The following is a 17,355-nucleotide window of genomic DNA, read 5'->3' as shown; positions in this document are numbered from 1 at the left end:
CCAAGCAACAAACTTATTTAATAAAGATCCATCCTCAGGGTTCCTAAGACAGCATCGTCTCCCTAACCCCACCTGACCCCCTCATTCCGCACATGATATGTGCAAACAGGGAATCAACAATGCCTTTGCCTTTTGAATGTCATGCAGCGTCAGCAGTCAATCCCAAAAGGTGCTGCTTGGCTTCTGAAAAGAGGCCCTCAGATGAAACCAGAGGGGTGATGTGGCAACCAATTCACAGAGAAGTTTTTGCCTCTGAAAAATCTGTTAGGGGATGAAGCAGTAAAATCAATAATGTCTTCTTGTTATTCTCCTTGTGAATCTACTTGCAAATTTTTAGATATTTGAACCCTACTATTTTGGGTGAAACCTAGGGCTGTGTTGATATGACTGTGGAAAACAACTATAAGCATTTTAAAACACATCAATTCTAATGCTTCTTAGAGGAGGCACTGGAATGAAAATACTCAGACTCGGCACAAGTCAAAGATCATATCTTTAAATGTTGTGGGACAAATTAACCACGGAAAATCTTTACAATTTGCTGACTTTTCCTCTAAGTAATCCTGGAGACCTTGCATCTTGTGAAAATAACACAGATGTTGTGCACAATCCTTATACCAAACCAAACCTGACTGTGACTGCCCACAGCAGCCTAGCTATGTCCTCCCAAACCCTCCCTCCTGAATCAGGCCCTGCTCTGAGGAAAAGGTGAGGCTGTTTCATTAATTCCAAGAGACTCTCCCTGCGCACCAGGCCAGACACACAGGTGGGAGCCAGCTGTCACTTTCCTTTGAAGCAGTAACCTGTTAGTTCTACTTTTGTTAATGAATGACCTTTTTCTCCCTTGGGCTCACTTGGACTTTTCTCTGCCTAAAGGAATTCACCCTTGAAACCACCTATGTCTGCCCTGACCACTACTTTCTGAAAGGCCTAATATGCTGTTTTGTTGGAATCATATACTTCAGCACTTAATTATTCGCTGCAATATAAGTTCTAGTCTTTTCAACAAAACCACATACGCAGATGATGAATTAGCTTTCTCATGTATCATGTACCCTAATGCTCAAAGAACCAGAACCATGATAAAGTCACTCCTGGAAATGTCTATGATTTACACGTGTAAGAGGAATGAAATGTGTGGTAACCCATGCTATATCAGAAACACTCCTGATATAGGTGAAAGAAAATTTTTCATGTAACTTAAAGACAAGTTATCATTTCAGAAAGGCTTAAAATCAAAAGAAGTGTGGATATCTCCATGGAGTCTCACTAAGCCAGGATCCCAGGAACAAAGGAAGCAGCTGAAGCCAGAAAGACCTCCCTTTGCCTTTATTATACTGTGTGGCATGAACAACAAATACTGAGAGTTACAATTTAGTGTCTATGCATGGAACAATCCATATATTCAGGCTACCACTCTGGAAGTATGAAGTCTAGGCCAAAGGAATGTTTCGAAAGATTTGTTTTATACATTTAAGTTTATACTGACATACACAAAAAATGCACAGATCCTAAGTATGCAGATTGATGAATTCACCCATGTACTTAGTATCCAGATCACTGGTATATTACCAAGACCTAAAGCCCCATATCTTGGTCTCCTTCCAGTCACCACCTGCCCCCTCCTCAAAGACAATCACTATCTTGACTTCTAATGCTTAATCTTATAGACACAGAATCATATTTTTGTTCTCTTTTTGCTCACCAGTATAACTGTGAGCTATCCTAAAAGACTCTGAGCACAACTCATGACCGAATTCAGGACTCTATGCCTACAAATCACCACTTTTCACCGGCCTACGAAATCTATCTGTAGCCCAAACAAACTTTACTATGTGAATAAACACTTTATGATTCTTTGAGAGGCTTATAGCATCTAGTCAATCTTTGAACTGGTACCCCCACCTGTACCTATGTGACCTAAGCCCTCTCTTACAAAACTCAGCACTACAAAGTAGCTTTTGTATTTTCCTGTCATTTGATTGGATATTTGATATTTGATTGCCATTGCTGTCATTTGATATTTAACCTTAAAGTAACTGGTTAGTATACCAATTATTAGCGTAACCTGGTAATTAGTTAATATACCCACAGCTGACTGATTTCTATAGGTTATATCCATCCTCAGCAATACTTCTAAACACTGCCCAACTTCTGCGGACTGAAAGAGCCATTAAGTAACTCAGGAAACTATCATCATTTTTTTGTTTTGTTTTGTTTTTTGTCTTTTGGCCTTTTCTAGGGCCGCTCCTGTGGCATATGGAGGTTCCTAGGCTAGGGGTCTAATCACAGCTATAGATGCCAGTCTATGCCAGAGCCACAGCAATACCAGATCTGAGCTGCGCCTGTGACCTACACCACAGCTCACAGCAACGCCAGATCCTTAACCCACTGAGCGAGGCCAGGGATCAAACCTGGAACCTCATCACCTCATCGTTCCTGGTAGGATTCATTAACCACTGCACCACGACAGGAACTCCTTTTTTTTTTTTTTTCATTTTTTTAGGGCCCCACCCACAGAATATGGAGGTTCCCAGGCTAGGGGTCTAATAGGATCTGTTGCTGCTGCTGGCCTACACCAGAGCCACAACAATGCCAGACCCAGGCTATGTCTGTGACCTACACCACAGCTCACGGCAATGCTGGATCCTTAACCCACTGAGTGAGGCCAGGGATAGGACCTTCGACCTCATGGTTCCTAATTGGATTCATTTCTGCTGCACCACGATGGGAACTCTTGGTAAACTACCATCTTTTGATCCTTATAAGATCAAGACTAAAAATCCAAGGCCCAAGGTAAAAAACACTGCCTCAATAAGACATTATTTCCCATGAGCAAATGAAATTCATTGGTATTTCTCCACATTGGCATTTCACAGTAGGAACCCAACTCAATCAACATTTTAAAGCTGACACCACCAATTAAGACATAAACTCTTAGACTGAAAAAAAAAAATCTTTCCTGGGCATCTATCCAGAGAAAACCACAACTCTCAAAGATACATGTACTCCGATGTTCATTGTAGCACTATTTACAATAGCCAAAACATGAAAACAACCTAAATGTCCATTGACAAAGGAGTGGATCAAGAAGATGTGGTACATATACACAATGGAATATTACTCAGCCATTAAAAGGAATGAAATACTGGCCATTTTAGCAACATGGACAGACCTAGAAATTATCTTGCTAAGTGAAGTCAGCCATACAATGAAACACCAACATCAAATGCTTTCACTGACATGTGGAATCTGAAAAAAGGACAGAATGAACTTCTTTGCAGAACAGATGCTGACTCATAGACATTAAAAAACTTATGGTCTCTGGAGGAGACAGTTTGGGGGTGGGGGGATGTGCTTGGGTTATGGGATAGAAATCCTATGAAATTTGAATGTTATGATCATTATGTAACTACAGATGTGATAAATTCATTTGAGTAATAAATAAAAATAAAAAAATAAAAAATACTGACTTAAAAAAATCATCACAGAACTAAGACCCAATAATTAAACTGAATCATGGGTCTTATTCTTTATTTTTTCAAAAGTTTAATAACTTCTAATTAGAGAGATAATTCATGACCATTAAATAGAAACTACTGTGAAGTACAATAAATTAAATGGAATTCCTATTCCACAATCCAATAATCATTCCCATTAACAATTTTGCATACTTTCTCTGACTATAGTTACTATTTATTAAATCTGTTAATTGAAATAGCATTATACAATCGGCATCGTATATAATTTTCTACACAAAAAGTTTTTGATATAGTAAATATTTTCCAATATATTTAAAATTACTAAAAACACACATAATGGGTTTGTAAATCTATCACATGGGTGAGGTAAAATTTTATTTATTTATTTATTTATCTATCTTTTTCTAGGGCCGCTTCCCACGGCATATGGAGGTTCCCAGGCTAGGGGTCTAATCCGAGCTGTAGCTGCTGGCCTAGGCCACAGCCACAGCAATGCGGGATCAAAGCCACGTCTGCGACCTACACTACAGCTCACAGCAACGCCAGATCCTTAACCCACTGAGCAAGGCCAGGGATCGAAACCGCAACCTCATCGTTCTTAGTCGGATTCATTAACCACTACGCCACAACGGGAACTCCTTATTTATTATTATTATTATATTTTTTTTTGTCTTTTTAGGGCTGCCTCTGCAGCGTATGGAAGTTCCCAGGCTAGGGGTAGAATTGGAGCTACAGCTACCAGCCTGCATCACAGTCACAGTAACCTGGGATCTGAGCTGCATCTGTGACTTACACCACAGCTCAGAGCAACGCAGATCCTTAACCCACTGAGTGATGCCAGGGAATGAACATGCGTCCTCATAGATACTAGTCAGGTTTGTTACCACTGAGCCACAACGGGAACTTCTATTTTATTTATTAATTGTATTTGAGCCTAAAACATACAGATGCACTTTTACCTGACAAATAGTTGACTGTGATATTCAAGGCTTTTCACTGAATAAATTTCTGCTTTCTTGTGAAAAACTATATCTAAAATATATACTGTGATTTTTTTGGTTTCAATTTATTTACTGAGGAATGAGAATAATAAAGCCATATGTAAAACAATCCAAGGGCAGATTTCTTATGGATATATATTTTCCCTTAAACTTGCCCACAACTTCTTCAACAAACATTCTTAAATGACTTATCTTTATGGCGTATATCCAAAGTAATCAACTTAGTTCTATTAGAAACCACAATTAATTCATTGTTTTGAATATTATTTAAATACATTACCTAATTAGAGTAACAAGAACAACTGGCATAAATATATTTGAAGCTAATACAACTAGCACATGGTAAACATGCCTTTCACTTGTTGAAGGCAGAAGCCCTACCAGCAGTGGCTGTTCAGCATGAAGGGGGCATTTCTCAGTTTTTAATACAGAAAGGAGAGTCCCATACTGAAAACTCAAGTCTCAGTGAAGACAGTGTTTAATATAAACATTTCTGCACCCCATTTTTTTTTCTTTTTTATTCCCAAAGTCTCCTAGATTTTGCCATCGCACTGACAAAGCTTTCGTCTGACAATAAATTTAGGTAAGCAATCTCATTTCCCCTGTTCCTTATGAGTACAGTTGTCATTCTCAGTCAAGAGAATCCCTTCATACTCTTATGGGGTTCTGACAATACGGGCTTCCAGACATCTCCGTGTTCTTACCCTGCAGCATGGCTATTCAAAGACTGTATTACCTCATCTTAGTATTTGATCTATTTCTGTTTTCTTTTTATGAGTTTGCAAAAGTAGAAATCTCCCAATCATCTTTCACTTTAACCAACAGAATGTATTTTCTTAGAGGTCCTTGCTACAAAGCAAAATCAAACAAGTAAGCAATGACTGGGTCCAGTTGGTGGTTTCCTTAGCAGACAACCAAGGTCTTACCAAAGTTCCTCTTCTTAGGATCTCTGGCAAGTCCATGGCGAGTACCCTTTGGTAAGGTTCCAACAGGGAATTCAGATGCTCTGTGGGAAACACTGCATATGTGCAACACACAACATTTACATTACTGGTATGGTTGGTATATTTCAGTGTCAGTAGAACTGCAGGGCTATTACTCCCAATGTTCCCTGACACATTTCCATGGGCTACTCTCAGCATAGGATGCAGTAAACTACTGCTATTAAAAGAAAGTTTAGAGAAGAGAAGACAATTTTGGCTGGGATTTCAGGAAGCAGAGAAATAAAGTCTGTAACTGGTTTCTGTCATTGTTCTATTGAATCACCTACAAGGAGACACAGGAAGAAATAGAGTTAAGAAGATCAAGGAAAGAAGATGAAAGAAACACATACTTTATCTTTTGTTGAAATATCTCCTAAATTTCTCCCTGGATTGAAAACCAGGGTGGTTTCTGTAGTTAAGAAGTCTCTCTTTACTACAGCAAAGAACAGATATGAGCAGATGTGTCATTTGTAATGGTAAATGCCACTCTCTGAGCTAAGGGCTTAAAACAGGCAACATACTCAAATATACAGATACTGTCAATGGATATGGATTTAGGGTGGGGACAGATTACCTGTAAAATGATCTTCCCATCCTCATGATTCTTCAAACTATGCCACTTACACACGTTCTAGGCAAATTATATAACCAATCTAAGCCCAGCTCGACTACCTGCATAATTTTGATAATCAGACTAGGCCATAGGGCTAGATGGATGCCTGTCTTTTAATCCTTGTTTCAATAAATAAATAAGATAAAGTATGTAAAATGCAGACCCACCTGGCACACAGTAAAACTCCACAAACAGTAGCTCTAGTTGTTATTTCCTAAATTCTCAAGCCCCTTCCAAGATGAGACTGTGAAGAGTTCTTCCCCATTTCTAAAAGTAAAATTTAAGGCACAGAAATCAATTAGAGTCTCTTCCCAAAAGTATGATGAGGGTGTGATTTTCTCTTAGTGAACTTTTAACTCCCTGGCAATGCACTGGAAGATCATGCCAAGTGTCATAAGTAGTGATGGGAAGGGTAGCTTAGGAAGTAGGCTGATATGTTAAAGAATTCTTATCAAGTGTTTAGCATAAACATTCTCTTCTCATAACCTTGGCTGTAATGTATTAATGCTAAAGTAGGTGCAGAGTTTCAGAAGATTTTTTTCCTTGCTCTTACAGTGTGCACTGCACCCATGATACACATGATCACTTCTAGGTAAAGTCTTCAAAGACAAAAATTTTATCATTGGAAGCTGATAAACTTCTATTATAAAGATAAATTCTTATATGTGTGACTGCATCACTTTGCTGTACAGTAGAAAACTGACAGAACACTGTAAACCAGATATAATGGAAAAAATAAAAATCATTTAAAAAAAACAAAATAAAATAAATTCTGAATTCAGTTGGCAGGCTTGTTTCTGACTAGCTTCTTTTTATGTCTGGGAATGGCAATCTATGATTTATATACAATCACCAATGTGTCTTAAAAAAATTAAGGCTTATCACAAAAAAGTAATACTTTGAAATATAATTCAAGACAAAGTTTCCAACAAACAGCCTTGAAGCAAGATGTTTTCAAAATGTTAGTATTAATGTTCCCTAAGTACAAAAAAAGGAATACATAGAAAGAGCACTTTGATGGGTACAAGCGAACTCTTAATCCTCTGGAAACTAACTAAGCCACAGTAACTCCTAAATTTCCTAAATTGAGAGGAGGAAGAAAATACAATGCAGACATCACCTATTTTTACTAAAGTTCTCTCCAAAGACTCAATGACAATCAGGCAGTGTAGGGATGGAACCAACAGGAGCCATAAGGACATTCTTTCTCTTATCAGAAATCATCAGATATTTGTGGATTTCAGATTTCTAAATAATTCAATAATCTCACTCATTCTCTCCCAAATTTCAGTTCCTCTCTTTGATAAACATATGCGCAAAAGAGACTACAAAACCATGAACCAAGCAAAGGATGAGGAATAGTAGGCTCCGGTTTGTGACTATACTTCCAAGGTGATGTGAGACAGATTTCCACGTTGTATTCCACTGTGTGTGCCAGGGTATCAGAAAGAGATACAGGAAAGACCCATGGTATACAAGAACAACCATCCCTCACCATCCTAGGCAAACCAGCTCCAACATTTCAACTAAATTCAAGAGCGTGATGTGGTTTTGGATGAAAATACCTAGCCTATCCATTTCCTCTTGACATAAAAACAGGAGACTCTTTGCACTTATAAGCTCTTTTAGAAGTGATATATGAAGTAGGCTATTACTATCACCCCTTCGTTATCCCAGAGGAGAAAGTTATAGTTCTGAGAGATTAAACTGGTCCTTTGAGGTTGTGCAGTTATCATGGGAATCGAGGCTACGATTTGAGTTTTCTTTTTTTTTCTTCCTTTCTTTCTATACCAATCTTTGTCCTCCCACGAAAGTTCCAAAAATATGTAGTCATGACTGGCTTACATTTTCAATACTACTACCTACCAAAAGAGTCACTTTCCTAACCCTTAGCCAGCTGGCTGTCACCACTCCCCCGGCATGATGATCACTGTCAGGCCCACTGCAGTATGAGAAAGTCACAGCTGCCAGGCCAACCTGAAAGAAGCATGCACACCTCTGCAACCTCCTTTTGGGTTGTGTGCTTACCAACAGTCAGTAGGGGTAACAAACCTGTTTATGCCAGTTGTTCTTACTATAATTATATAATTTAAATTTCATGTAAGCCAATGATACATGATTATAGAAATGAAAGATAATTGTAGTTTCCATTAAAACATAGTGGAATGCTTTGAAGAAACTCCAAATGGTGAGTTGTTTCAAAAAGAAGAAGAAAATTACTTCGAATTATATGAGCAAGAAAACTGTAAAAGATACCCAGGGCAGGGTGGATATGATAGTACCTATGAAATATCTGGGTTTAGATTTCTTCACCAGCATCTTTAACAAAGAAACAAGTAATAAGAGGTGTGGCTTATAGGGGGAAAAAAGAAACAGATGTAAACTCAAACTAGTAGACATATATTCAAAAAAAAAAGTTTTGGCCCTATATCAAGATATGGGAGAATGAATGTTACATACCCTTTTTTGTTTGTTTGTTTTTAGGGCTGCACCTGCAGCATATGGTAGTTCTCAGACTAGGGTTCAAATCCAAGCTGCAGCTGCCAGCCACAGCCACAGCCACAGCAACGCTGGATCCCTAACCCCCTAAATAAGGCCAGGGATCAAACCCACATCCTCATGGATACCAGTTAGGTTTGTTATCACTGAGCCACAATGAGAACTCCAAATGCTACGTACATTTAAGGTTTTATTTTAATTTTATTCTTTTTAAACCATTACTTTTATACTTATTAAATTAACCAATTAGCTACCAGCTTTGCAATATCCCAAATCAATATTTAATAAATATTCACTAAAGTGAATTTAAAAATCAAAAAATGACATTTTATGAACAACATAATTATATAAATAGATGGAATAGACTATGTTCAATTGTACAATACTTTTATGGAATCATGTAATAAGTAATATCAAAATTTGTATGACTTGTAAACCAATCTATTGGGACAAGAGATAACTATTAGTCTCCCACAGTTTTTGGACTCTTCAAAAAATTTTTTTAAATTAAAAAGATAAAACACCAAGACAATATAATAACTCATCTGCATAAATGGATAGAATTTTTTGTTCTTAACTTTCTATATCAACTTCATCTAACATGTCTTTCCATTTCCATGTTAAGAATATTATGAAATTTTCTTTTAATGACTACTGCTTACACTATAAGCTAAGGAATAAAGGGCTAAGATAAAATAATCAAAAGTCTCTAAGGGGTCTTCAGACAGAGCCATGACCCAATTCTACAAAAGACAGGGTAAGGAAGAAGTATATAAAGTCCTCAGAGAAAGAGTGGTGCAAATGGAAAACCAAACTAACCAAATGTCCAAAGAGTGTCATTAATTGTCACACAAATGGATTTGGGTACATTTTCATCCTACTACTACAAAACTTTAAACTGAGTCTATTCCTCCCTCCTGCTTTCAATAGATACATGGTTCTGGAGGAACCCTTTCGGGTGAAGACAAGTACAATTTCTAGGGTCCAGAAATGATTTAGTGGTATGCGCCAAAGTAGTCCCAGCTCTGTGTCTCACCCAACACAAAAGTCTGAAGATAAAAACAGATTCGAAAGGAGAAAAATGAATTTCAGTTCTATTCACAAGCAATTCAAATGCATTTTACAGACTTAAATTTATGGCATTTTCCTTGCTCTTATATATTTCAGGGCCAACTTTCATGTTCCATTTTTGACACCTCAGATAGAATATTGAGATATGTTTGGCAGTGGATACGAGAGGTTAAGAGGAAAGAATTTCTACAAAAGAAGGGAATTGGAAATCATCCTTCTTCTCACTGTGGTGTGCAGAGGAGGAAGAGCTGGGAAAGTACGTGAGGGGAAGAAAGATCTAATTTCTCTAAGCACGAGACCTCCCAGGATAGCAGTGCTTTCAAACTCTGTCCCAGGACTCCTGGTTCTTGCTTAACCTGGATTTAGAAAAGTTGGTTTCTTTAGTATAAGAGAGAAGTTGCCATAAACTTGCTTTTTTGAAGTTTTTTGTTTTTCTGACAAACTTGCAGATCAACATGATGTTTAAAAAAAAAAAAAAAAAGACTATCAGGGAAATAGCACAGATCAAAAAAAGTAGCTGGATTCACCCATCAAAACTGAAAAAAAGAACTCTCAGTTAGCATTAATCCCTTCTATTTCAGTCATGAGGAGCGGAGGAAGAAGGCTTAAACGACAGCCTTAAGGCACTGAGACCAAATTTAAAAGGGCTCTAAAAATGCCTTGCAGATTTTGCACCCACACGCCTCCCCTTTTTACTGTTAGGACCATGAAGTAGAACATAAGTATTTACAGAGGAAAATGTACAGTATAATTGACTAAAGCAGGAAAATCTCGTAATCCTGTATTAAGGCCAAATGAAATCAAAACACACTCAGGTTGCAACATGTCCTCATATAAAAAGCTCTCAACTGGATTTCATAAGAAATATTGATCTCAAACTCTGAATCCTCTCACTTTGGCTACCACACATGATTATTGGGGTCAGTACCTTCTATATTGGAATTCTTTTGAAGGCTTCAATTCATGTTGATAAAAGACAACAGAGGAGTAACTTTATTTAAACAAATTATACCTGAGGCTGCTTATAAAGCAATTCAAGAGTACTCTTACTAAAAGACTAAAATGTTTTAAAAAAGATAGGAAAACTGTCAATGTTATCAATGGCTCTCTTCAAAATTACAAATTTGACTAGATGAAGTTTTATTTAAATAGATTCAATTATGCTAAAATTATCACTATACCATGTTTAAACTAAATACACTTTACATTTATTTCTTTACTAAATACAATATTCAAGTTTTGTGATCCTACTCACTGGAATTAGCTACATACTTTCCAAGCATGACCCAAAGAACAGCCCATTAGAAGTAGCTCTTTGTCTTTAGTACTTGAATTTGGCCAAGGACTCTGGTCATCTACCTGCTAAATAGTTCTTTCTGCTGGGTAAAATGACAATCCACATTTGCACTGACAGGATTCTACATATTTGTATGTAGTCTGAAAATACAATTCAATGTGCTCTAAAAGAAATAGGTCAAAATCACTATTCCTCTCTACTGACTGCAGTAAACCTCCCTTTTGACCAAAAAAAAATCTGTAAACTAATCCTATACTTTCAGTTGCAAAATGCTTCAAAGATGTTTATAGTGAAATAATCTCTTAAAGGCGAAATATTTGTTTTTAAAATGTTCAAAATATTTGATTTTAAAGAATCTTAAAGAAAGGCAAGTCCTGGGCAACTAACTAACTGGGAACACAAAAGAGTCCAGTGAAACAAGAAACTTTTGTTCTGGCTCATGTTCTTTAGGTTGGCAGATGAGAACAATCAACTTCCAAGCCCTTCTTCTCCTCCCTCTGCTTTCAAGTTCAATCTTTCTTTGCCTTTGATCCTATGGAAAACTAGAAACAGTCTCAACTGGAATTTCCCATAACAAATGCAGCTTTTGCTTGCAAAAATCCACTGGCAAGTGTGTTTGTTCTAGAGTGAACCAGCCTCTTCCACTCCAAAGAGCTGTGCTGCCCTCAAGACAGGATCCTTCTGACTGACCTAAGATGAACACAGAGACTTTCATTCTATAAGCCTTGTGTTCAATTCAAAAGCAAATACCCTGGCAATTATGGAATTCATGGGTTAGTCTTTTAAAAAAATTTTAAAAAGCCTCATTCTTAGCTGTCCTCAGGTGCTACAATACAATCCACGCCTTTCATTTAAAAAAAAAAAAAATCTACTGAAGCCTAAAGGTAGGAGTTAGGGGGAAAAAAAGAAGAATTTCTCTTCTGGGAACTTTGGTGACATAATCAAAGCAAGTGAAAAATATAAATGTGTGAGATATTCAGGCCATTCTTCAGCAGTGCTGATGATCCCTCAAATGAAATATTTATTTCCTTTTGTTAATCATCCTGCAATCTCAGACCAAAAAAATAAATAAATAAACTATCCTTTTTCTTTAAATTATCATACAGCTTACCTATTTAAATTCATCTTTTATGGAAACTACATAATCTTGCTTTCATTAAAATTCTCCCTTGTTGATATAGGCAAACGAGGTCAGTTTCTGCTGGATTTGCATACTTGCATTTTATCCCTTAATTCAACTCTTTGTTGAAGGTTTTAAAAAGAGCAAGAGCTGAACCTCAGATACACATAAAACAAATACTGCTTATATGTCTAAGTGAACATTGACACCATTTACAGATTCTTCCCCCCTCCCCTTTTCCTTGGGGCTGAGAGCCCTGTCAATAATCATTACTTATTAAACAGGCTGCCATTCCCTTCTACAGAATGTAGGAAGGGAGCATGGAGGGGTAGAAATAATTACCTTGGGCTTTTCTTTAAAGACCTCCGGAATGGAAAGCAAGGAAATCAATTGAGAAAGAATGTGAAATATCCCCCCCCCCGTGTGCAAGCGCCCCCCCCCCACATACAGCCGAGAAGTACACCAACACTCCATTATTCATATCAACTGTATCAAAAGAAAAGATAAAAAATCTGGGGTCTTCAGGAAAGACGCACATATTTTCAATCCATTGAATATGTTCACAATACACTTGCCCATCCTTTATCCCTCCACAAAACTCAAGCAGCTAGATTTGTTGAGAGAACCCTCTACACACCTCCTGAGAAGACGTGCTTTCAAAAATGACTGCTTCAACCAAAGGAGGGAGAAGCAGCAAGTTACTGATTTGACTGCCATTCTGGTTTGTCCCTCCCTCCCCCTCTTCTCCTAGTCTCCCAATTTATCTTTTAGCCTATTTTTTTCCCCAAAGTATAGTAAAAGGATAAGGAATGTCTCTCTCTGGATCTTACCTACCAATGCAATAGATCAAAAAAAAAAAAAAAAGTTTTAAGGGTTAAATAACACCCCAAGTAAGACCACAGGTCAGGGAAATGAAAAATTCCCAGATGACTGAAAGCTTGGTATATCTACTCAAGAGTTAATGACGGGCACTCTTCCTTCCCCTCCAGACGTTAGGGCTCAAAACAGAAATACAACATAAAGAAGACATGGCCAGGCAGTTGCTGGAGAAGAGCATTACACAGAACTTGAACTGGCAGGCTGGGGGTTTGTCCTAAATAACCTTCACAGGTTGTACCAACTGTTCTCTGATCCTGATCAATAGTCAGAGTAAGAAGCTTCCTAAGATTTCCTTAGGATGAGAACAAGGTGGGGTGGTGGGAGGGTAGTGGGAGGTCAATCAGTCATCTAAAACATTTATAGAGATATAGAGAAAATATACACCTCCTAGACAGATAGAAAGCTATCATGCTTAGAGAAACTGGCCAGTACTGGCAGCAACTAAGCCAAGGTTAAAGGAGATAATATTCAAAGAGTGACCTGTTCCAAACAAGTTGGATTTTCTCAGCCTCCAGTGCAGAGAACACTGTCCTATTTCGCCTCAATTTCTCAGGCATATAGGGAGGGGAAATGAGGTTCACACCCCACCTTTGGGAAATGAACAAAGCAAATGCTTGGCAGGGTTGAAAAAACTCCTCCTCCGTCAAGACCCTAAAGGCGGCAGCTCTGCAGGGTTCCCTTCATAATTCCCTCCTCAACTCACTCCAGGCGCCACAGAATCCGATTCTCCACCTTAGAATGGCCAGGGGCAGGGTAGGGGGGTGATCACTTTTCCCTTAGCCAAGGATCGCCTCCTTTTCCTACCTCCCACAATGGCTTCTAATTAACCCTTCCTGGTCCCTTCCCGGGGCAGGGCTGCTGGAAGTGTCTACAGCTTCACCTTACCAACATTTCCATCAAATCATCACACCTCCCCTCGCAGCCCACCCCCACATGGACACAACTTCCCTCCGAGGTTTAACGTAGGTCGATTTGCATGTGCTTTTCTTTCTCTCCTTCCCACGGGTGGGGAAAGGGCTCAGTGCGTTTGGAAAGGCCCTCCCCTCCCTCCCCAGCTCTCAAAGGGAACCGGATCGGGAGCTCGCCAGCAGGTCTGCAGTGAGGAGGGTTCGCACGCGCTTTAACCCCTTGAAGGAAGTTAGTTATCATTTGGGACCCAGTGAAGTAGGGCCCATGGCGCTTGACTGACAATCTCCCTTCGCTTCACATCACCCCTACCCTACACATGAAAAACTGCCTGGCCGGCGCCTTTTTTCCTCCCTTGTGGCCAGTTTTAATTCTCTCACTCTAGCACCAAACCTGGAAAGGTGGTGGGGGGTGGGGGTGAAGGATGCTAGGAGAGAGAAAGCGAGAGAAAAAGACAGCAGGACGGCAGAAAGGAAACTCGGTAGTAAATCAGACTTCAGACACTGTGTTTACTTACGAAATTTGGGGCTGGTGCTAGTTTCTGGCGTGGTGGTGGTAGGGGAGGAGGACGAGGAAGTGGAGGAGGAGGAGGCAGCATCCTGAAAGGGAGACAGGGTCCAGGAAGGAGTGGAGTCATGAAGATAGGAGGAGGTAGCGTATGCCGCAGTGGGCCAGGAGGGCATGGCCTGCGTACTGGGGGTTCCTGGCACCGGGGGTCTGGAGCCTGGAGTACTGCTACTGAAGAAAGGGGCTGTCGTGGACAAGACCGTCGGGGGGGGCGCAGTGTTCCGTGCTGTGGTGGAGCGCGGGCTGGCCCGGATGGGCACCCGGTGTCCGGGGAAGCGAGTTGGCGCCCGCGTGATGGTGGTCAGGCGGGTGCTAATCCGGTTGGGCGTCCTGGAAGAGGCGGCGCCACCGGCGGAGGGGGTGGCTGGGGACGTGGTGGAAGTTGTCGTAGTGGTGGTCTCCATGGCCTTGGGGAAGGAGCTGGGCTTGGAGAGGAAGAAGGGGTCCTGGCCCATCCCCTTGGAGTCCACCAGGTCGGTGGGCACGTATTCCTTGACGGAGCCCACCACGATCCATTTGAGGAGCATGAGGCTGAGCCCCAGGCCGATGAAGCCGATGAACAGAGGCACCACGCACAGCCACGTCTGCTGCCGGTTCCACACGATGCAGTCGCTACAGCGTAACTCCCGGGGGGGCTCGGCCGCCCCTTCGCCGCCGCCGTCCGGGCCCCCGCCCGCCGCCGCCGCAGCCGCCGCGGTGCCCTCCTCGGCCGAGGCGGCGGCTGCCGAAGCGGCTCCAGGTGGCGAAGCAGCGGCCGCCCCTTCACTCATCCTAGGAGCCGGTCTTCACCTTCGCCCCCCCGAGGGCCGCGCTAGAGGCATGAGGCCGCGCGGGCCGGGCGCGGGCGCGGGCTCCGGCGGCGGCGGCGGCGGGCTCGGGCGCAGGCAGCGGCCGCGGCGGCCGCATGCAAATCGGCTCCCTGCCCCCACGCCCCTCCCCCCGAGAGGCGGGCGGCGGGCGGGGAGGAGAGGAGCGGGGGAGGGGACAAGGGCCGGGGAGGGGGCGGCTAGGAGCGCGGAAGAGGGGCGAGACAGGCCCCCCGGCGCCGCCGGCCGGTCAGGGAGCGGCGGGGCGCGTCTGCAGCCCGCCAAGCGGCCTCCTGCGCGCCGGGGCACCGCGTCTGCTGCTGCTGCTGCTGCTGCTGTTGCTGCTACTGCTGCTGCTGCTGTTATCGCCCGCTGCCTGCAAGCGCTCCAGCCGCGCCGGCATCCTCGGGGCGCCGCGCCCGGCCCGCTCCCCCGGGCGCCCGCCCGCGCCGCCAATGGGCCTCGCGCCGCCTTCAGGGGCCGAGCCGGTCGGCCGCTAAACGCCCGGCGCCGGAGAGCCGCATTCCGACACAGGGGGGCCGGCCTGGCCGCCGCCGCTCGCCCGGCCCGCCGCGCCGCGTTCCTCGGCGGCTGCTCCGCGAGTCCGGGCGGCAAGGTGCACCTGTTCTTCAGCCGGCCCGCAGCCAACCCTCGGCCAGCACTGTCTGGGAGAGACCAATCCGAGCGCGGCGCGGAGGGCGAGCGGCCGGGCTCGCCTCGCTCCCGCGCCCTCGGCTCAGTGCAGGCGCCGCCGCCCGAGAGTCAAACTCCAGCGAGCTATGCCGCCGGCGACGCGAGCCCGGGCCAGGGACGCAAGGGGCGTCCCCGGCGTGTGCTGTCCGACCGGTCACTTAGGGAACCCCACCAGCCCCTGAAGATTGGAAAACACTGCCCGGAGCCCCTATCCAGTAGCGCTTGATAGGGAAGACGTGGAAAAAGAGAGAGACTGCAACGGGGATCCCGGGGAGTAAGGACCCCAGGCGGGAGGCGGCCCCGGGCAGACGCCCGGCGGGTGGGGTATGCGCCGATCCTCAGGACGGGCTGGGCTTCAGGCAGAGTAGCGCCTCCCACCAGCACCTAATGGTGGTTTTCAGTTGCGTCCAAGATATATAAATGATCCAAGCAAAGCCCCGCTTGGAAGTGTGTGGCAAAAGCAGCTCCCTACCCACCTGAGTGTGAGCCCTGTCTCCCGTGCTGATGCAGTGGGGTCAGAGACTGACGCTTCGGGGCCAGGGAGAGGGGACATGTGCCGTGGGAGGGTGGTCCAGGCCCTCCGCCCAACCTCGGGTGCTGCTGGATGGAGAGCCCTTTCCTTCCGATTTCCTCAGAGAGATGCTGGTGAAGCCGACCTTTATGCAATTATACCCAGCAGATACCTCGCAGCCGATTGTGATAACTTAACCTTAAAAAAAAATTGTCTTTAAATGTAGATGTACGCACAGGTGCACATGTCACAAGGCAACTGATTGTGAGAGGTAAAATTTTAAAGGATGTATTGGAATACAAAATTCTGTTGCCGGTTTCTTCTTTGGGGTATAGCCATCTGTGCACCTGTATCTCAGGTGCAGTGTGGGACCTGCCTGGAGGGCGAAGGGATCAGAAGAAGAAGGAAGCATGAAGGAGTAAAGAGCCAGCATCAGCATGGTCTATGCTAATGGTGCAGAACCTTATTGTCAACTCTTCCAGATTTCCTGGTCTAAAGTAGAAACTGGAAAGATGTTTTTGGTTATAAGCTCCAAGACAGAAAGGTTTAGGATGTCAGCCTTCTAATACATCTCCCCTGAACTGTATGATTGGCACTGATGAAGAAAACATCGTTCTCTTGACCTGTGATAGTCTCCCCAAAGATGAAGTTTTCCAGGTATCCGTTTTATTCACAGGTAGAGAGCCAAACGGTACACGGAAAAGACTACAAAGAGAAGAGGATGCATTGAAACAGGAAGCCCCTGGGATTTCGTGCCTACCAGAGTATTTTGCACAGACACGGTTAATAAATTATTTTTGATAGTAGTAATGCAGCTGTCACCTCTTCCAGTTATAATATTGAGACTTTCCCCATAGGAAAGCTTTTGATTTTTAGTTTAACAGAACATGCACTAATCCAGTAGTGCTGAATTATGGTTCCAAAAAT

At 42.8% G+C, this 17,355-nt stretch overlaps 1 protein-coding gene across 8 annotated transcripts in view; it reads right to left on the bottom strand.

Annotated features, from left to right (window-relative positions):
• The window catches only part of NRG3 (neuregulin 3), a 1,098,475-nt gene extending 1,083,138 nt beyond the window's left edge, over positions 1–15,337 (bottom strand). For all 8 annotated transcript variants that reach the window (XM_001927008.6, XM_084997437.1, XM_084997434.1 and 5 more), the window contains exon 1: positions 14,369–15,337. In XM_001927008.6, coding sequence (XP_001927043.4) covers positions 14,369–15,188 — 820 coding nt within the window. In that variant the 5' untranslated portion in view covers positions 15,189–15,337. The remainder of the gene's footprint in view (positions 1–14,368) is intronic.
• Between the last annotated feature and the right edge of the window lie 2,018 nt (positions 15,338–17,355).

The sequence above is a fragment of the Sus scrofa genome, chromosome 14 (genome assembly GCF_054392235.1).
Source record: "Sus scrofa isolate SSC_HxYL_T2T_F1_AM1 chromosome 14, Sscrofa_HxYL_maternal_Yorkshire_Landrace_v2.0, whole genome shotgun sequence".
In the NCBI taxonomy this organism is placed as follows: Eukaryota; Metazoa; Chordata; class Mammalia; order Artiodactyla; family Suidae; genus Sus; species Sus scrofa.
Note: the sequence above shows the minus strand (reverse complement) of the source record. Positions and strands in the feature narration are given on the sequence as shown.